At 29.4% G+C, this 22,850-nt stretch overlaps 1 protein-coding gene across 4 annotated transcripts in view; it reads right to left on the reverse strand.

Moving 5' to 3' along the window:
• LOC143071630 (cilia- and flagella-associated protein 46-like) overlaps positions 1 to 22,850 on the reverse strand; it is a 79,162-nt gene that overhangs the window by 49,669 nt on the left and 6,643 nt on the right. For 2 of the 4 annotated variants that reach the window (XM_076246045.1, XM_076246044.1), the window contains exons 4-22: positions 21,346 to 21,410; positions 20,225 to 20,389; positions 19,173 to 19,296; positions 18,435 to 18,529; positions 17,951 to 18,112; positions 16,635 to 16,724; positions 15,193 to 15,267; positions 14,014 to 14,040; positions 11,987 to 12,086; positions 10,814 to 10,912; positions 10,144 to 10,334; positions 9,710 to 9,806; positions 9,100 to 9,231; positions 7,519 to 7,636; positions 6,536 to 6,562; positions 3,220 to 3,349; positions 1,449 to 1,583; positions 867 to 1,071; positions 547 to 680 (exon numbers count right to left, since the gene is read on the reverse strand). In XM_076246045.1, coding sequence (XP_076102160.1) covers positions 547 to 680; positions 867 to 1,071; positions 1,449 to 1,583; positions 3,220 to 3,349; positions 6,536 to 6,562; positions 7,519 to 7,636; positions 9,100 to 9,231; positions 9,710 to 9,806; positions 10,144 to 10,334; positions 10,814 to 10,912; positions 11,987 to 12,086; positions 14,014 to 14,040; positions 15,193 to 15,267; positions 16,635 to 16,724; positions 17,951 to 18,112; positions 18,435 to 18,529; positions 19,173 to 19,296; positions 20,225 to 20,389; positions 21,346 to 21,410 — 2,171 coding nt within the window. Of the gene's footprint in view, positions 1 to 546; positions 681 to 866; positions 1,072 to 1,448; positions 1,584 to 2,251; positions 2,273 to 3,219; positions 3,350 to 6,535; positions 6,563 to 7,518; positions 7,637 to 9,099; positions 9,232 to 9,709; positions 9,807 to 10,143; positions 10,335 to 10,813; positions 10,913 to 11,986; positions 12,087 to 14,013; positions 14,041 to 15,192; positions 15,268 to 16,634; positions 16,725 to 17,950; positions 18,113 to 18,434; positions 18,530 to 19,172; positions 19,297 to 20,224; positions 20,390 to 21,345; positions 21,411 to 22,850 lie in introns of all 4 variants that reach the window. The other 2 variants (XM_076246043.1, XM_076246046.1) reach the window with 2 other exon arrangements.

Below are 22,850 nucleotides of genomic sequence, written 5' to 3' on the forward strand. Positions count from 1 at the left end.
TTGTGATGTCCAGTTTTGGCAGACAAACAGTAAAAAGGTGTATTGTGGTATCAGCCAAGCTAGATATTAACCTTCTATGACCCCTAGTGCCATATGTTTGCTTTTATCGGTTTAACCAATTGTAATCTCAGCAAAACTACAAATTTAACCTTCACTGAATACTGCATATATAAAGAAGAAAATATATATTACTTCGTATTCATCTTAGTATTTCATTCTCTCTTATTTTGAAATAACCATAACATTTTAACTGGTCTAATGGAAGTTTCCTCCATGGTTATATTTTCAACCATGGAGATGTTAGATAATAATATGAAGTCTAAAGATTAGATCAAATATGAAATCATTCCTCAATACAAATGTATAGAAATATGTAACAAATTTAAGATATTTGTGGACAAATAAATTAACAAGCAGACAAGAGGTAAAATACCCACTATGTGTGTACGTGTGGGGAGGGGTAGGGTATAACATATTCTTCATGTAAACTTTTCATTGCCAAAACATTGCTATTTAGTTCATTCAAAATCCAATTTACATACTAACCAGTATTCCAGCCAATCAGGATCTTCCTCTGGTTTTTTGGCCACATAACCTTTAGGTCGTTTACTTTTATCTACTGGTGGTATAGGCATGTCATTCAGTTCTACACCTTCTGTCCTCAGTAAATGTACCATAGCCTTTAATATAAAAATAGATGTGATGTAAACAAAGTCAATACATAGAACCTGTTTTGAAGGCACCACTTAAAATACACTAAAACAGTAAAAAATCAATAGGAATTAGGACAAAATGATAAAATTTTTGGCATTCCAGGTCAAAAGGGAGATAGAAGATATGTTTTGACATTCAACAACCAGTATTACCTCTCCTTGAATAAACTGCACTTCTGCCAGCATACGAATCAAATCTTTATCATACAACGGTACAGGTCTCTCTGGACTGGATGGTCTGGTTCCAAGTTTACTATCTGCCTTACTTTTATCACCTAAATCAGTACCAGATGTTGTTCCTTCAGGAACAGTAGAAACAACAGAAGCTCCTGTGTCTCTCATTTTTTCTGGTTTAGGACTGAAAAAGTTAATTTTCTAAATTAATTCCATTGTAAAAAAAAAAATCGTACTGACAGGTAAAAACAGTATGAACAAAATTAATGTAAATGCAACATGTACTATAAGCCAATGTAAAATTAAATCCTGTCCTTGTATTTTAAAAATATTTCTAACTCTATTTAAATATCTTTTGTTTCATATATATAATTAACAGTAAACAATAATATGACTTATATCATTTTGTTTATTACTTTAATTATGTTGAAAAAAATATTTGTGTTGTTGGGTTGCTTTTTGATTGATGATACCCAGTAATTCTTTTGTTAAAATATTTCTAATAAAAAATTGTGAAAAATATTCTGATAAAATTTGTGATAAAGACTTTTAGTATCTCACCTTTCTGTTTTGATGGGAGAAACATTTTTCCATCTATCATCATCATACAGGAGACAGAATCTGGCTGCTACACGACACACATCCCAAACCTCTTGTTTTCTTGCTGTCTTAGCCAAATCTCCCCATAAACGTGCCCTATAAATTGTAACAACAATATTTTAACATATGCTGCATTCCTGACCTCTTCTTTGCTTGCTATGCCAAATTTGATCAAAACTGATTGCAGTATGAATTAACAAAATGAAAAGCATCCCATATCAGATATTTTCTATCTCCTTATCAATCTTTAAAAAAAGTACCCCAAACAAGTTCTCAGCAGTTAATAACATATTTTTTTCTACTAAAAGTAAAATAAAAATTCAAACAAATATATAAACTTCAAAATGTCTGCTCCTCTTTCAATTTTAATTCTCAGTACATTATTTTAGTCTAAATGTCTTAATTATTAAGCAAAGCAAGAATGTATCTTTCCAAAATATTGTGAAGTGTTATCAAGTTTTAACATTGTATAATTATTATATATATAATTCTTGTAACTATTTCATTGTTATTTTTTCTGTTAATACTACATATCTACAAACAAATTTACAATACATCAATCAAACAATAGTCACTCCTCAAAATTTATAAGGTTGTGAAATTCTTCCTACTTTCAAATTAATCTGCAATCACAAATTAGGCTACTTTCTAATATTTTATGTAATTATATGAAGATGTCACATTAATTCATTCAAATTATTCAGTTAGAATTATACAGAAGCATCTATCATTATCTAGCAACAAACATAAACACAATACTTAACTCTTCCCTCCCGTCGCCATGGCTGTAACAAGCATCAACATATTAATTCCCGTAAAAATGGTCTCATTTTTGTAACACTTTAAATTCTCATAACATTATTTTCAGGAATTTTTAGAATATACTTCCGATATCTTATTTATGAACAATATTGTATGTGGAAAAAACAAACAGAAAAGAACAATTGATTGTAAATGTGAAGCGTGCAATAAACTAAAGACAACATCAAATCATTCTGTTCTGATCAACTTATTTGTGTTAACATCACAACTACATACCGCCAGTGGGTAAGCTTATATAAATCTTCATAACTGTCATTTATAAAACTGACAATCAACAATCCAATATATATCATCTATTTTCCAATTTGATTAGTGTATGCCTTTTTCTATTTCTTTAATTTTCATTAAAAGAAACCAGTAAGATTGTCAGCTACTGCTTTTAAAATTACTAACAATACACAAAGGTACATGCTAAAAAATTTTAATAAACAGGAAGTAGAAGAGCAATGGATCCGAAAACAATTAATTCCTGAGAAAATTTGCAGAAATTTCATAAATGGTCATTATGTATAATAATAAGGATCTTTTGTTTAATTTTACTACTTATAGAAGTGATTCAAGGTTTTATTGTTGCTAATTGAGGTTACTTGCATATAACAACCTGAAGAAGCACTAAGAAAAAAGATACTTGCAAAGCAAAAGAAAAAAAACTTATTTTACACAACGGCTAACTCTAAATGTCTGTAATAAAGTATATATCAGCTATATGTTTAACTCATTTATTTCGTGCAATACAAATGACTATATATAATAGATAAGTATATAATATTACAAGCAACATACACAATGAGGTAAACATTTATAGAATTGTAAAGTGCCTAAGAAATATCCAAATATATATTGGTGCTTCTATTTAGAAATACATTTAACAATACTTGGTGCTTACATATATGATATTTGTAAATCTCACCTTTCTCTATCATTTTCATCCCCTAGCCTCTTTAAATGACCTTCAGCTTTCTTCACACATTTGTTAAATTGCCTGGCTTTATTTGCAAGTTTCTTTATTTGTGTCTGGGGAGCTTTCCCACCTGTGACATCTAAGAATTTAAAATAACACACTTTTAGCTATATATATGTGTTCAACAATTTTTGTTTTCTTTGGGAAGGGTTTGCGAAATACCTGACAATAATCAAGACACATGTTTACATTGTCTTGTGCATTTAAAAATATATTTAATATTTTATATAAAATCTCTTCAGATTCATATCATTGTAAATTTACCAATAAAGCCTTTTATTGTCAATGTCTGACACCAAGTTTTAATTTTTTTGTTTTTAATTTTGTGATTCTATAGGCAGTTGGTACATGTATTTGAGTGTGTGTTTTCTTTAACAAAAAGTCATTTCCAACCTAACATGAATTCCTTTTTTATTCATGTTGCACATCTACATACCTTGTAGGTCAGTAGAATTATACTGTATTAATATAGTAATTTCTTATCTTTTTACTAAATATTGTTAAAAGAATATTTAAATTAAAAATCATTTTGTTGTTCAAGATAAAAAAGAAAAAAAAAATCATCTGTAAAATCTAAAATGCTACTTTGTCGGTACTGAATTGTTTATTGTTTATTTTTATACATAAAATTGTAGTTTATTTATTATGATGAAATAATAAACTTATAAACTAATACAAATGAACAAAAGCACAAATGTGAATTTTAAGGTAGCACTACAGTCAGAATTTTCTGTCTTCAATCAACAGTCTTTAAAAATTAATTTCTCTAAAACTACTCGATGGATTGTTAAAATTTTTAACTCATTTTAAAGCTGAAATATAACTCTTTCTTAATCTATTTAAAAATTTATTTTTGGTTTGATCAATCTCAAAATATAGCTCATTAATTGCCAAAAAAGTGGTCTTCCAACTTGGATCAAAATGGCACATTCATGTCAAATGGCAGTAAAAATTTGTTTTCATCCCTTTAATCAACCATATAAAATCAACAAAACCGTGTCTTAGATTTTTGATATATGCCTCCAGTAAGAAGATATATCTGATTTAACTGCTGGGTTCCAAACCTCATTTCACCTTTCATCTTTGGAGACCTATAAATTCATTTAGAAGCATATTATCTAAAAACTGGGACACGGTATTGTAGAAAATACACCCTTTAATCATTTATATCAAATTCGGGCCAAAGGGGGTACCCATAAAGATTCTATTTTCATTTTTTCATTACAATTCTCATGAATTTTTTTTCTGAGAAATGACCTAAAAACTGAATTTCCCCCTTAACACCTCTATAAAGCCAATATAAATACACAAATTCCACTGGGAACACTCCAGGAGTGTTCTGATACCATTACTATATCAATAGAACCACACACTTTGTGTCTTTGATGCTCTAATGCTGTAAATTTTGCATTATATGTGAACTGTCCTACACTAACTTGGCATTTGGCGGGAGTTTGACGTCACAGATTTGACCAACATCTATAAAGTAGTAATTAAATATAGACAAAGCTCCGCCTCTTTCCAGACAGTCTAAGATAAGAGAATAACATGATTGACCAGCTGTATATGAGCAATGTTTAACATCATTATTCTCTCTATATATAAGAATAATTTTCATTTGAATTTTAAAAAAGAAATAAACTTTGTCTGAAATAAGCTAGAACATTAAGAGAAGTGTGCATAAAAAACATTTTCATAAAAAGATAAAGAATTGGACCATCCTCTTCTTGAAAATACACTTTTCCTCAGATTTTTTTTAATTTAATGGAACTGAAAAATTACACTTAAACTGAAAATTAGTTAAAATGCATAAAACTGTATTCAAATGAAGAAGACCCAGGGAATAAATTTACACCGGCAGTCAGAGGCTTTTAATACTTTCCCACTCTTTTCCATAGTATTTTATTTTTATTTTTGGTAGATTTTTTCCCTTTAGATTTTTTCTTTTTCTCTGTTCACTTCCCTGTTATATAAATTATTTTTGTTGCAAAACAATGAGATAAGACTACAATATTTCTCTTGTTGTCAGGGATTAACAGCAGGACACTGGCATCAACAGATGATTGACATATTAGCCCCTCCCAAATGCCTATATATTTAGATTAATTAAATTACCATGTGCTTTTATTTACATAAGTCAATTATCAATTTACTCCCTGTTGCAATAAGATTATGACTTTGGGATTTTTACATACTGTGCAGAATAGTACTAACTTCAAAATTATGTGATAAAAAAAATATCTTCAAAAAATCATTGTTAGACTGTAGTGCTACCTTAAAAAAATATTAAATATGGGAAAACATAACTTTTCCTATACCAGTAGCCTAGTTCTACATTATATCCCTTAGCTGACAAGCAGGTTCAATCAACTTTGTACAACTGAATGACTTATTTACATAAAAAAAACAAAAAACATTAGTAAATAGAGATATGTTACAAAGATACCATTACCAGAAATGAGAATTATTAAATAACTGAAGTTAACACAAAAAAGTACAGATACTTGAGAGTGCTGAATTTTAATTCAACTTGGAAGCATGAAACCAAGTTTAATATGAAAATTGTATACTAGAATACTGGTGATCTTTCACTTTATAAAATTCTATGTTTTTAAGCCTGTTATTAAAGTATTGTATATCAGTTGTTATAAAGTGAAACATACATATATCTTAGTGAATATGTTAGTTCTACATTGTTAAATGAGATTTGCTTTTAATAGCTTCTTGCTTATCTTAAGAAATATCCAGCCAAAATCTATAAAGAGACATGATAATTGAAATCTGATACATGGTTTGGTGCTTATTTATACAAAATAAAACTATTTGGCTGCCGCAGACCTAAAAGTGTTAATTCTAAAAATAAGGAGTTCAAATATTCTTCTAATATTTTTAATATTTAACCTTTTAATATTTTTTATAATTGAGATATGGATAACAGCCTTTTTAAGGAGTAATTCATAGATTTTTCTTTCGTTTCAAGTTTTTTTTGTCTTTATATCTCAACAGATGAAAATAATACAGCATTTCAAACATAAACAGCTACATTATCAAAAAAGGGTCTGTTGTGCTACCTTTAACTAAGTAGTGTAAAAATTAACACGAAATAAAATAAAAAGTATGCGAGGTGAATAATCATCTTTTTTTTCTTTTAATAAAGCAAATAGCAAGGTATTAATTTTATTCATTTGTAATAGCAGCTAAGAGAACAGTCAAAATAATGTAACTAAGAAGGAATAGCAACTATAATAAAAACTAAATGAGGAACCTGAGTTATTATTTTCTCCATTCTTCTCTGAAAAAGGAAGGGTGCAAGCAAAATAACTATCAATACAATATAAAATATGCAAATCTAAAGTTAAGTATGGTATCATATAAAAAGGGAAAGTTCAAGCAAAATAATGCCATTGCAACTACAATATATATATTTCTATTCATCTAAAAAGATGTCATTATAATTCACAGTGAAATGAGGAGTTAAGCAAAATGAATGTAAATTAATTATAATTATGGGACTTTTATGATGTCAGGACAGGGGCGGATGCAGGAATTTTCGAAAGGGGGGTGCTAACCCAGGGCACCCAGGGCAAAGGGGGGGTGCAAAACATATGTCCCGATACAAATGCATTGATCGGCAAAAATAAAGGGGGGGTGCGCACCCCCGGAACCCCCCCCCTGGATCCGCCACTGCAGGAAATGAATTCTGAGTTTGATCGTAAAATTATTTTATGAAAAGACCAACTCGTGTTCTAAGGAGTAAGTAATGTTTCATGCAAATCACTTTTTGGAAAATACAATTTACCATGACTCCCAAAATTAAGGAATATTTGGATAATTCAAATAATGTGTCAATCTTCCTAATACCGGGCATTCTCATTAAAAGAAGAAATAATAAAATTAACATATTTAAAAAGCAAACACAGATAAATACATAACTATTAAGGTAGATTATTACATTGCAAACTATGGGAAACAAGCAAACAAATACATGTATTTATAAAAGTTAAAATATTACAGTGCTAAAAAACAAGGGTGTTTAGCACATGTTTATTTCAAACATTTACACCAACTACTACAAAAAGTTAGAGCAAGTGAACATATCAAATCTATTTCTTTAAAATAATTACATTTAAAAGCAGGGGTTTAATAAATAAAACTGTAAAGGTAAAACCTACAAAAGGTATTAAAGCAAAATAATGTCAGGGTTATCCTATAAGCACATTATAATCTACTACAAAATATCAGTTATACCTTTAGTGTCACTCTCACTATCTAAGACTAACTGGAAAGCATCTGGTGCTAGAGCCTCTCCTGCCTTTACTAACAACGATCTCTTCATTCTCATGGTACCAGAATCAGCTTTCCTAGCCTAAAATATACAGAATTTAGATGAAGACTGTTTACTAACAGGTAGCTCAGAGAATTTGCCGTGTCAGAATCTAATGCATTCTGGGTAATATTTCAAAGAGTACACCAAAACGTTGTGATTGGTTTAAAACTGGATAAACAATAGAATTTCAACCAATGACATAACGTTATTTTCATTTTGGTGTAAGAACAATGAGATTATCCATAGTCATTTAGATTCTTAAAAGGCCAATTAGAACCTTTGAAGCCTTTATCTACAGTGATCCATTTATTTCACAATGCCTGTTTTAATCTTTCCACTCAAGAAAATGTTGTCTAAACAGTGTAGTTCAGAGCTCAACAGATGACATATACACTTGTTTATTAAGTGAATAGTCTGTAAATTTACCTGTCTTTTTATTTTTGTTATTTGATTTGTTATTTTGTTCTCTCATTAATGTATACCTCTCATCTCTTTTCAATCATAGTAAAAACAAAACTGCATTCAATTTTCATTTGGTGAACAGAGATTTTCTTTCATTGCATATTATCTTGATTGATCTATCTTTGTTATTGTACTAACAGTCATGGGGTTTAATCTTTAAGAATTAATGGCCTATTGCTATTGAGACATAAGATTTGTTAATATCAGAATGTGTCAAAGGAGCTGCCAAATAAATTGTTTGATTATATATATATATATATATATATATAAATGCAGCCATTTCACAAACGCCTCAATGGCCACAGGAGTGACCTCACAAAAAAACCGTATATTCCTGTCAGCCAACATTTCAGGTTACCAGATCACAATCTGAAAGATTTTGATCACATGAAGATCCTTGTGATCGAACAGGATTGTACATGGCAACATAGGCAAAGAGAAAATCGGGAGAGGTTTTGGATAAAAACACTGGGTGTCCTCCATCCAGATGGAATCAATAGAAAGAAATAATTAAATTTACAGTCTAGTGTTTATATTATTATATTCAGGATTTTGGATTAAAATCAATCGACCAAAACTTACCTGTATTATTAGTGATCTATGTTTACACCTTATACATTATATCTCATTATTGTTAAAACTTTTGTCACCGAAGAAGGCCATTTGTTGAGCCGAAATATTTGCAATTATTGTATAATTTATATCATCTGTTCAGTTTTTCCATCTTTGTGCAATGATATTCAACACTTTTTAGTGTTTTGTTTTCCATCTATTTATCGGTATTGTTACACAATCTTTCAGACTCATATAATTTTTCCTGTTTGTGTAGTATTGTCAATTTTGATGATCCAATACCTATTAAGTTTACTGGTTGGTAGATTCGTATAGACTCTATATATATATATATATATATATATATATATATATATATATATATATATATATATATATATATATATATATAATATAGATAGTGAGAGTGACACTAAAGGTATAACTGTTAATATATATTGGTGTATAGAAAGATACACTGTCCATACCTGTTCTATAATCATGGCTGCCATGTCTTCTGGTCTGTCTGGCTGTTTATACAACTGAGCTCTAAGCTCTAGTCTATGTAGAGCTACTTCTAATCTCTCCTTATACACAGCTCCGTCATCCAATTGTATTGCCTATAATTTACATACAAATACATTATTTACTTTTCTTATACGATCCTTCGTAGTTTTACCTTCGTGTGTCAACTGTTATATTGTTCTTTGCAAAATTATATATGGTCTCAACTTTATTTATTGACTATATGGTCATCTGAGGTCAAATCGATATATAGTTAATTAGATGGCATCTGGACTAAAATACACACGAAACAAACCTATATATTATCTACCCCATGCTCTGTAAACTGTTTATTTTAGACTTTTGATAGTTGGGATAAATGTTTTACATTGTTATAAATCAAATATGAGAATTTGAGTCAAATCAGTGACCATGAATTTGACAGCTAGTGCCCCTTTAACAATAGAATGTGATTAAAACATTCAGCTGGTGTTTACAGAGTTACCTCCCTGTAGTTTTATGTACATCCTTAACATTTCAACGGCAGCGTTATATTACTGTTACCTTTAACTATTCACTCAGGCATTATATTACCTTTTTCAGATGATCCATGGCTACTTGTATTTGTTCCTGATCCTCTTCACATTTAGACAGTTCTGTGTGGATCTGACATCGCAAGTTAATTAATAAACTGAAAGAAGAGATAAAAATTTTCACATTTAGACAGTTCTGTGTGGATCTGACATCGCAAATTGATCAACAAATTAAAAATAGAAACGTAAATCTTCACATTTAGACAGTTCTGTATGGATCTGACATCGCAAGTTAATCAATAAACTTAAATAGATAAAAATCTTCACATTTAGACAGTGCTGATGGACCTTGCATCACAAATTGATTAACAAGATTAACAAACTAAAAGTAGAAACACAAATCTTCCTACTTATTCCAGAACAGATATTTCTTATATTATTATATCCTGTTAAAATAAATGTTTTTCTGCTGGTCAATTCTAAACAAAATGTTACCTATGAATTTCTTCCAGAGCCTCAGCTAACAGTGTGAGAGGTTTTCTGATGTGTTTACGGAGATTGGACTGTATAAGAGGTAAGCATAGGTTGAATGTTGTAACACATCCAGCTTGTATAACGTTTGGGTCTCCATTCCTTATAGCATTCATCATTGTCTCTTCACATCTCTTGATGGCTTGAAGTCTAACCTAATAATATTAATAAAAGCTTTTTACAAGTATTTTTATCAAATATTATTCTCATTAAATGTTATCGTCGTTGTTATCAGTGTACATTCAAGTATTACTAACTGTAAATTCAGAAATTATTGTGAGTTTTTTATCAGTAAATAATGGAACTGGGTGAATATCACATTAATAACGACTCTGAAATAGAAAGGAAAATATCTGTATGATGTTTCTTCAGATCGCAATAACTCATTTTGGATTATTGAGGATTAGCAATAATTTCATAGTTTTTTTTATGTAATATGAACGTTTTTTTCACATTGTGTTTATTTGCTTGATTTGGAGTGCTCTGTCTCCTTCAACATGTATTATAGTCATTTTCCCATTGTCTGGGAGAGAGGTTTGCCTATTTAGCATTCATTTTTAATATGTTAACATTTATAAATTACAATCCACCTGATGAATGAAACACTAGTCATTAAATCAAAAACTTGACTCACGTCAACTGAGGATTTCTGATAAGATTCCTGTTTGTCTCCTAAACTTTTCACTGTTAAGTCACTCTGTAGAAACTCCAACTCTAAAAAGAATCCAGGATCCTACAAAAAATTCAGGTTTTATTATAGGATTAAACGCCTTTTTAAAGAAATTTATTGGTGTATAAACTCGACCAATTCACTCACAAACAAATAAAAGTCCTTCGGATATGTTTGTGAGTGACTTGGTACAGTTTATAACCAATAAATTCCTTTAAAAAGGCATTTAATCCTTATAATTCTTTAAAATTGGAAATAGGGAAAATATATTTCCACACTCGTAACCTCTATCCCAAGTAAGTTGTATATTTGTATCATTGAATAGGCCTGGCACATGAATTTATTTGTTGTCTTATGCAAAAATATGTACCCCTTGAAATTTGCAATCTTATGAAAATAAACTACAAAAATTCTTACTCATTCAAATGAATCTTTTCGTTTTTGTTATTTTCTTCAACGATTAACTTGCAGTGAAATAAATTTTGTTAACGTCTGTGTTATTATCACCGCCATCTTGTTTACATTGGTTACGAAAAGAAGTTCGGTCAACGTCGTCTATCGAAAAATAACCAACGTCAAGATTAACCACCAGAAGTCCTCTCAACCAATCATATCAACGTATTCCCTAATATGCAAATCATATAAGAATTATATATAAATAAAGGAGATACTGAAAAACATGTATTTTTTCTGATATATAAAATTTGACTGAAAATAGAATATTTTAACTGTATAATATCTCGCAGGAAATCAAAGGGGACTCTCTTTAATTTTTTTTGCTGTAGAATCATTTATGTAACCAGTTAATGTGTAAAAATCCCCAAGTGATAAACATTATTACTTTACTCAGTGAGGTCAATGTATTCATTCACAATTTGTAGAAGTGCATCGTCCGTAAAATATGGACTGATCTATTTTATTCTGTATGGTATTCTCTATTTGTGATATTCCATCCAACAGGCATGAAATTGAATACCAAAGAGCCACAAGTTACAAATATTTACCAAATTAACTTCCGATGATTTCTTAATCCAAAATATTTGTTTATTGCATTTGAGAAATGTATCTGAGGACTTACCTAATTAGAAATTTAATCCATTCTAGAATATCAAAATAGTAAAATCAAATTGACCATACCTTTACATTAGAATTTTTCATCTGGTCAACACAATCTTGAGCAAGATCAGGAAAGTCTAACTCCAAACAGAACCTGGCTAATTCTAACAATAGATATGGTCTGAAAAATAGCATAAAGACAAAAATTACATTATTACAAACAATTTTGGCAAAAAGTCAAGTATGTTAAAAAAATGTCTGTAAATGTAGTTTGCTCAAAAGATATTCATGATATTGAATGATCAGAATAGTAATCTAGATCTAATCAGTTTTAATTTTCAGAAATCAAACAGACTTTTTTGAAAAACTTCAGTCTTCAGGTCAATTTAAAGACCTAAATTTTGAATACTGATACATGTATCACCAAATATCTTACATAAATCATTCTATCAAAATTATAAACATGTAACCAAACTCCATCGCACCACTTCAGCACAGTTTTTAAAAATAACTAGCCATGCTTATTTTTCAACTATGGTGGTATTTGAAAATTAGCATTCAATCTAACTAAAAGGTGTCAAACAAAAACTATGCACATTGTCAATTATTAAAATTACTATGCACTGCAGCACATTGTCAATTATTACAATTACTATGCACATTGTCAATTATTACAATTACTATGCACATTGTCAATTATGAGAATTATTATGCACATTGTCAATTATTACAATTACTATGCACATTGTCAATATTACAATTACTATGCATATTTTCAATATTACAATTACTATGCATATTGTCAATTATTACAATTACTATGCACATTGTCAATTATTACAATTACTATGAACATTGTCAATTATTACAATTACTATACAAATTGTCAAAAATCAAAATTGCCAAACTTGGAATGTTAAAAATGCAGTAAATGTGTCAAACATTGTTGAGGCATCATTTTGTCATGGTTTAATGTTGTAACTTATTTTATTGAAAATCAAACTTGTGTAATCACAGTATGCTCAAGTGCAAAGCAAAACAGCATCTGTTGCGTGTCAAAATCAGAGTCTAGAAAGGGCAACTTGAGGGTGACACAAACTTGGCTTTTGTGTGATTAAAAGCAAAACTGTACATTTTGGAGTGACAATGTTCACTTTGAATGCAATAATTTAAGAACTGAATTGTTCCATGGAAATACATGTATATATTTTTTTCCCATTTTTTAATAGATGTAACATTGTAATAACAAAAAAAGGTCACCACCTTATCTATGGTTTTGCAAGTTTCTTAAATAAAGCAATGAAAATAGTTTCTTCTCTGATCACCTCTAAATTTCTACTGGGCAACATGGGGAAACAGTAACCATATCAATAATACCTTTCTAGCAGAAAATATGAGAAGTAAACTAAATTAAGTTAAAGCTTCTTTGTAGGATACAGAAAAAAAACTTTTATATTTCAAAACAGCTAAATAGATTTTTTAAGACATTCCAAATATGAATATATATATAAAACTACAAAGATAACAGATGCAATTTTTAATATAAATAACTGTTTAGACATAAACATTTCACATAACTACAATATTGTTATGTTAAAAGAAAGTTTTGTTAATTGTATATTCCTATATATATATATAAAGATCAAGTACCATTATACTTCCTTAGAAAAAAACGGACAATATTCTGAATTTGATCAAACAATAATTTAACAAAGCAAGAAGAGTTATACAAAAGCCCTTATTATGATAAAAAATATCAATACAAAAACTGAATGCTGTACAGGGACTTTTAATTGTTCTTATAAGAAAAACTTATGTATATATTAAATAATATGTAGGTGCACTTATTTTTTATTATTCAAGGTGGATTAATTATAAATGCAATTAATATTGAAATTAACAGATGTCAACAAAACAGTAAACTATAATAATAGTCTGGATTTTTTATTTAAAACATTGTAATGAAAGTAATCATTCTACATTCAATAATCTAATTTTTGGGCAATCCTAATTCCTGAATAAATAATTCCTATAATAAAGTAAGAACGGGAAATTGAAGCAAAGAACACATCAAATTTCTGTCAAATTCAAATTGCTGCAATCTTTACCTGTCTGGTGCATTAACGTCTAAATTGCTGAAATAACGTAATAATCAAACAATGAACAAAGTTATCTTGGTTAATTCATAATAGTTGTTGTTAAAAAGACAAGTCAACAAACATTTCATCTATCAAATCTCATAATGATCTTATTGGTTTAAAATTAAATGGAAGCGCTGTGTCTCACTAATTGAAATGAATATAAAATTGTCATCAATTAATTGAGAGCAAACATGAAGTCATGCATAAACGAGATAAAAATCTCTCTACCAACAGTAAATTTCTACAGGTGCTGAGGTGAAGCAGAATGGGTTAATCCAAATTAAACTTCAATCTAAAACTAATCATAATGTTTATACATACTAACTATCTATATAGTCATAGAAGTCAATAAAAGATCAATATCTGAAGAAATTGATGAGAAATATGTCAGTATGTTGTTTGTAAGTTCAGGAATTGTTTACCTAAAGGGGAAGAAAAAAGAATGAAAATATTGATAAATTGATAAATTCAATATTTTACACCAAATACCAAACAATCAGCTTAAAAACTGATGACATGACATGACAAAAAGTGTCTATTGGAAATTGTATGATGGGGGTTAATCATATATAGTTATGAAATTTTTGACAAATAATGAGCTAATTCTTCTGTTAAATAAGTACTTAAAGGGAGATAACTCTTTAAAAACCCTATAGCTAATGAAATAACAGGAAGTTCTAGAAGTGAAATTCTACATATTAACGAACCAGTAAATAAAAAGACACTAAGGGTAAGGTTTTTTGTAACATTAATTCAACTTATCTAAATATTTTTGGCCAAAAAATTTATCTAAGTTCATATTTTAGTTTGCCATTGATTAAGAGTGATATACTATGACAATATGGTAGAATCAAGTGAAATGACAGTTTAACTATTGGGTGTTGTACTAAATGACTGTATCTGGTACTAGTTATGTAGGTATCCTCTAGTAAATTGTACTAACAGACTCTTTAGAGTACAAGTTCTGTGTGTATGATCTAGTTACATGACAGAAAAACAACTGCACTTTCACTACAGGATCAAGGTCCCTAACAAATTATGAGTGATAAAACTCAAGAAAACTAGTGCCCAAAGTCAGACAAAGTTATACATAGAAGGAGGCTTAAGACAAGACAGAAGAGACAAGACAAAACATAAACAACTCACTTGTCCAAGCTTTCTGGTTGTAGCTTTTTGGTAGATGTTGGGGTCGGAGTACGACGACCCTTTACCGGCGTCTTTCTGCGTGAAAAAAGTGAATAGTCTACTTGTTTATGTTGTGTTTAGTGAAATTATTAATAAAGCAATATATTTTATGTTCAAATAACAATTATCAGCAGTTATATTTTGATTCTTTTTATTGGAATAAGTTATTCATTAATCACCATTAAGGTCAAGTTGAATGAAGTTCCTGCCATCTGATGTTTATTTGTGTTTTCTCTTAATTGTTGAAATGTAAATGAAGTTAGCTATTTGAACAGAAAATGAATTGACAATTTAGTTAATTAAATTCATATTAAAAGTTACATAATTTCACTTCTATGGTAATTGCTATGACTAATTCTACATATTATAACTTAAATTGATGGTTGATTATTAGTTAATTCCACAACTTTTTAATGTTGTATCTTTATCATCTTAAACAAATCAATATAAATGACTTTAATTTGTCAGTTACTCCTAAAATATATCTATTCCTAGAAAATATTTCTGAAAACACAAAAATTACAAAACTTTATTATACAGCTCCAAGAACATAATATAATATTAAAGCTCTTTATTTCAGACTTAATATAATAAACAATCCATGCTAAGAATACAATCAATCAAAAAAAAAGCATGAGAGAAAACAAGAAGATAACTTTTTGTCATTCAGATTCAGAATCAAAGAAAGGCAAAGTACACAAAAGTATTGCAAAGGTCTTCACCAAATATAATCAACTCAGAATTCACTCTTTTATATCAAATATTAAATCTCTGTGTACACTTCTAGCTTAAAATAAAGGCAATAACATTATTTTTTTTCAAATCACCAGACTTTATTTATAACTTACAAATGAACTTTTATAACAGATAATCAGACAGTGATTGTATTTAAAAAATCTTGAGGGATTTTTTTTTTCTATGACAAAAACCCAAGTTTCAACAAAACTCATTTAACAGCCAAAAAACTTCTAAAGAAACATGAAATCAATTAATGTGGACACACCCGCCATCTAGCCTATGTTTAGATGCATGTTGATCCATCTTGCTATGACTTCCAACCATTTTCATTGAACTTGGTTTACCTATGGACATTTTAGAACCAACCATACTACAAACCAAGAACACATACAAGTTAAATTTCTTTTCTGCATTACTTTTTGCCCATATATTTACTATTTATTTGAGTTTTTGGCATTTAAGGAATGCTATCCACTAGAGATCATCAAAAAAGCCCACCCAACCCAGAACATTTAATGTTTTCTATTTACTTTTGACTAAAGATACAATGTCATCTCAAAACTAGCATTTTGATGTCCTTTAATAATTATCACTAATATTACATCATGCATATTTTTTAGACACATGCACATGGTAGCATTCTATTGATTCATGCCACGACTTACACATCCCCTGGATCATTTTCTTCCTCCTCAAATGATACATTACGTTTTGGTAATTCTATTTCACTGATTATTTTATCAAGGTCCTCTAAACTGTTGATAAAAACCATCAAAGTTATGTTTCATAATAAATAATCTATTACTTAAGTACTTTAGCTTACTTTTGTTTCCTGTCATGTTTAGGGAAACTAAAAAGTTTTTAGAACCTTATATATCTTCAAAATTTAAATTTCTGCTCTCTTTAATTTTACAGCCATACGTCATAGCCTTATAAAGCAGTTTTAAGTTATCACGATTCAAATCAGGGCAAATGGATACTCTTTCATAATTAAATCATATCTATTAACTATTTCTTGAGATATTTTTTTTATGGATACACATAAAAAATAACCATACAGAGTCTTCATTTCAACATCCCTTTAAATCAACCTGTAGCTTACCTTTAAAGTGCAGAACTCATGCTATAACACTGGTATTTGTGTGCAAACTAACCATGATGACAGATGGAGTTTTTAAGTTTTAAAATTGAGTGAATTTTTATTTCAATAAACATGATAAACAACAAAAGCAGTATTCTATAAATTTATCAAATAAAAAAAATAAAAAACTTATCTTTTATTCTTTATTAAAAAAACAATTCTACACCAATAAAGTTTCCTTTTAACTAAAACTGAACAATATTGAAATGTCCTAAACAAACTTTTTCATCATAGACCGTGTGGTTAAACTTGTGCTGTAAATTTGTGATGACCACACATTGTGAATGATTTTCTTACTTTAATCACCATCCTATTTTTACTTACGAGGGATATTTTGAGACTTCTTTACGAGACTCATGTTGTCCAGATGAAGAAGCTGATAATCTAATAAAAAATCTTTATATGGTCAATACTTTATCTCATGATTCAAACCTACACTTTTATTTTTATATTGTAAACTTCAGCTTTTAAATTCTCACAATTCCAATTTATATTGCCAGTATGCTTTGAGGAAAACATTGCAATCTTTGCAATTGACTTTGGTCTTTTTATGCTTTGAAAATCAATGTACTACTTAATATAATGGATCATTCACCATCAACAATTCTATAGGACTAAAAAATCAAATAAATCATACAAGGGTAAGATCATTATGGGTGGAAAAATCAACTTTTCAGGAAACATACACAATATATATTTTACTTGAGGAAGAATCGTTTTAGTTAATCTGAGCTCTATTCTATTTTCTAGATTTCAAACAATATATTTTTACATTTACAAAAGCAGTTCATTAATTGTAAAACTTGTCAAACAAACAGCCTTGGTTGTAAATGTGCATACCTTTCTTCCTCCTGACTCCGTCCTGCAGGACTGGTGGTTGTGGTAGGATGTGATGCCCTTGATTTGCCCCTGTTAGGGTTTAAGGTCTGTGGTACACCCATCTGATTCAGAATATGTTGTATCTCACTATAGTAATCTCTAGGTTCACTTATGTCATTAGCCCTGCAGGAGAAATCAAATTATTAATTATGTGGATTTTAGCCCTGAAGAGATTTCCCTCAAGTTATGTAACCATATTTTACTCATGCTTATTATTTCATTAGTTTCACATGCTATACAGAACCTTTTTTTATTATACATGTTTTGTCTCCAGTTTTTAGTTAACATTGAGGACTCTTTCTTTTATCTTAAATTAGAAATATGTAGACATTTCAGTGTGATGCTATAATTTCTTCCATTTCAAAATTCACATGAAAAGATTTTAAATGAAATTTTAATAAGTCATGTAAGTGAAGTGTAAATTCTCAGTTGTTACTATACTTACACTTTTAATTTCAATATTTTATAATAAACTGCCAATTCAGGAGAATTTTTCACATCTTTGTGCAACTTGGCTGCCTCAAGCAATTGGTTTCTAACCTTAAATATAAATGAAACAAACATTTTGTTAAAAAAAAATCAAGGAAAGTACCATATAAATGGTTGGCTTCTTTTCTCCTATTGTAACTAACTTCATGTCAGCATTCAGATGGGGATGTAAAATTTGCCACTTAAATGGGTCAGGATCTGTTTACCCTTCAGAAGCAAAGACTTTCAAACCCAGTTTTAGACAGGTTCCTGCTGTACAGTCTAAGTTTTCTATGTAGGGTTTTTATGCACTTGTCTTTTCATTGTCTTTCACTTTTTATTTTAACATGGTGTTGTACGATTTTCTTTTTGAACTTTGATAATCCCTTATACCATCAACATTTTTTAAATAAATTTCTTCATTAAACTTTACAAGGCAGCACACTCAAGCAGAAAGTTTGAAAACCACATGTACTAAAAATATAAAAAGAGCTTTAAATGTGAAATGCAAAAAAAATGCCATGAACATTTTAGTATTCATATAAATTGGTTGAAATCAATATCTCTTTTTCATACAATTTTCTTCTTACAAGCACTAAATTAGCACAATAGAATTATCATTTATAAAACAAAGATGTGAGTTAAACTTGAATGAACCAGCATTATTTGTTTTCAGTAGAAGCAATCTAACATAACATATTTAAATAAAGCTTACAATGAGGCCAAACACTTGTTTGTATAACTGAGGAACATTCTGTTTAATGAATGAAGCTGCAGGACCAGCTATTCCTGTGGCATCTGTCTTTTTACCTGCATCTAAATGACATTCTATCAGTGCACTGAAAATTAAAATAAAAAACTTTAACATCTGAATATCTTGCACTTATTACAAAACATCTGAATAACTTGAACTTGGTACAAAATATCTGAATATCTTAGCCTTGTAAAAACTATCTTAATGGTTTTCTTATCAAAACACTAAAAAAACTATGGAAGTGATTGGAACAGTTAAAGAAAAAATATGTTATGCATGTTTGATAAAATTTCCAGTATACATGGTATATGACCTACTAATGGACATTCTATGTACAACCTGCGGTAAAAAAGGAACAATTCAAATGTTACACATTGATACTTTTACTTTATTTGGCCTTTTTAACGTTTTTGGAATTGAGCGTCACTGATGAGTCTTTTGTAGACAAAACGCGCGTCTGGCGTATATACAAAATTTAGTCCTGGTATCTATGATGAATTTATTGATAAAGGCAGGTATAACATTTACCTAGGTAATACTGATCTTGTAGCAAGAATTTTATGATTTAATCTGTATTTAAAAAATGTTGAGAGCATTTTAAATCTATTTTTGCTTCTACATATGTGATTGAATAGTGCACGTTGTAAGCTAATATTGACTATAATTAAGATAACCATCAACCATAGGATGTATTATATAAATCAACTTATTTTCGCGGATACTTTATTTCGCGTTTTACCCTTTTTAAACCACTGCGCAGGTTTTTAATTTCGCGATTTTCTGATTTACTTGATAAAGTTTAATAAGGAATAATGGAAGTTTTACATATTCGTGATGATTTAAATTCACGTTTTTTTTTCTACTCGCGAAAATCAGTTGGTTTACAGTATGTAAACTTAAAGACTATTTTCCTACAATATAACATCCTTTTATTTAACCTAAAGACTTAATAGAACAATCAATACATATTTTGTCTCAGAATCAAAAGCAACATAGGAAGCAAAGTATATTACATCATTAACTGAGCTCTCCATTCAAAGTCTTGGTCATCTATATCATCCAAAGCCTTCACTACTTGATGTAAGCTGTGGGCAAGATATTGTCTGTATCTGGGTTTCAGAAAAGGACGACAGAACTGCCAGTAAATCACTGATGCATTGTAAACCAGAAAATGGTATCTAAAAAGAAAAATTTGAATAGAATGAGGTCAAATACAAACAAGGATTCTCATAAAAAAAAACAAGAATAAATAATATTTAAATCATTTTTGAATGTATTTTTTTCCCATTTAAAAAGAAATGAAATACAAAGATTATGGTGTAATCCATTAAACTGAATTCATGAGTTTAAACAAACTTTTTTTAAGAAAATGTATACATGTATTTGTAAGGAGTTGTCTCCCATTGGCCTGATGCTGTTGTTGCAAAAATCAATATACCACTGTCACAACACCATGCATAATTATTTGGACTAAATTTTCTAAATCATAATCGGGTTTAGTGTAAAAACTGTGTTTCATTAGATACTGTTTGCCTTTAAAGAATCCATAACTGACTAGATAAATTCCACAAAAGTTTGATTTAGTGAATACAATAATATCAACACAACCAGGGGTTTAATGACAGTGCACATCCATTGTTAACTTATCTTCTCAAAAACAACTTATCAAAATCTCCTTCTAATGTGCTTTAAAGAGGACTCTGTACACAATAGAGTAAAGAAGTAACACCAGGAACAGATTATCACATATATTTTGTAATTTATTGATGGCATCAACTCAAAGACAGTAAAAGACTTTGACATAACAGGACCACGGAGTTGCAGTCATCCTTGACTATGAGAATTCAGGCTTATTATGTTGTAACCAATGGCAATGGGTTATTCTAATATGAAAACAATATACCAGCTAGTCTATTTCACATCATGTTTTTCTTTTCATAATTATTTCGGGTCTAAACTAAACAAAATTTTTAGCTTTTAAGGTAACTGTCTTTTGTTGAAGGTTAACTGGTGATTTTCTTGAATAACATTTATTTCTTAGTTGCTGTCTTAATCATGGTAACCACTCATTTCTCTTTATCAACATGCAAATACATTGTACTAGCCTACTTATGAAAAAGTTCACTTAATATACCTTTGATTGTTTTTGGCAAAATTGATGGCTTTTATCAGATAAACAACAGCTTTTTCTAACTGTTCCTATAAAATAAAACAAATTTGTATGCATATAATGCTTGAATAACTCAATAGAAATGTCCTCGTTCTTGAAAAAACATCTGGTAGGTGTATTCATTATATATTGGGTCTACCCAACATATTTTATAGCACATATAATTTGTGCTATTATAAGAAGTATTACAACATATATATAGAGAGAGAAGGTATGTAAAATCTCCAATAAACTACTGACTGCAATTTCTTTATTTACATAATGTTAAGGTTTTTTTTTTTAACAGAAACATTTGTGAATAAAACAGTCACACAACATTTTTTCAGAGATTTGTCAGTCAATTCTGATAACATTGATCAAGTTGATTTCATTGGATGATTGATCATTTAACAAAACTTGTCTTCCTGTTACTGTGGATTGATTTCTATTCGTGGTTTACCAATTTCAGTGAGTTTTGTGGGTCACAGCGAACCACCAATTTAAGAATTCAATTAAGAATAGTCCCGAGTATTGTGTATGGAGTCAGATGTTTATTTCCGGGTTATGTTATGCAGTTCTAGTATAGTGTTGACTAGCGATAAACATTGTAACATAACACATGATTTTTTATTGAAAGAAGACACAAGTATTTTAACTAAATCAATAATAAATATATCGAATATCAGTGATAATTTACTTTTTAAAATTGATTAAAACTGTTCAAGGAAAATAACTGCAAGTTGTTAATTACTGTGTCATAGTTTGGTTTACTAGTGATAAAAATCAATAGGATTAAGTAAGGGGATATTGCCCGTAGGTAATATTGTTTATGACAGGAACATTTATTTTCACACCTTATACTTATATGACTGTTTATTATATCGTGATTAGGGAAATGAGCTTTCAATCATAAAGTTTTGAATGCCTTATAGAATTCCGACTAGAATTTATAAATTGTAAAACAAATGAATAATTAGTTGTCTTTGTCCATTATTGTAATAGAAGTTTTCAATGAACACTTTAACCTAGAATGCCCAAGCAAGGATTTTGACAATTCAAAACTTTTTCAATGAATTCCTTCTTTTTTGTTTGTTTTATTATTGATCAAACCAAGGAGGTTATATGATCTACTAAATCAAAAAGAAATCCATGAATTACGTATCTTATTTTTTTTTTTTGTAATCAGCGATCCACAAATTTATGTATACAGTAGTCAACACTTCGGTGTTGACATGAATATCAATAATGTGGTCATTTTTATAAATTTCCTGTTTACAAAAAAATGAATTTTTCGAAAAACTAAGGATTTTCTTATCCCAGGCATATATTACCTAAGCCGTATTTGGCACAACTTTTTGGAATTTTGAATCCTCAATGCTCTTCAACTTTGTACTTGTTTCGCTTTATAAATATTTTGATATGAGCGTCACTGATGAGTCTTATGTAGACGAAACGCCCGTCTGGCGTACTAAATTATAATCCTGGTACCT

The sequence above is a fragment of the Mytilus galloprovincialis genome, chromosome 4 (genome assembly GCF_965363235.1).
Source record: "Mytilus galloprovincialis chromosome 4, xbMytGall1.hap1.1, whole genome shotgun sequence".
Classification (NCBI taxonomy): domain Eukaryota; kingdom Metazoa; phylum Mollusca; class Bivalvia; order Mytilida; family Mytilidae; genus Mytilus; species Mytilus galloprovincialis.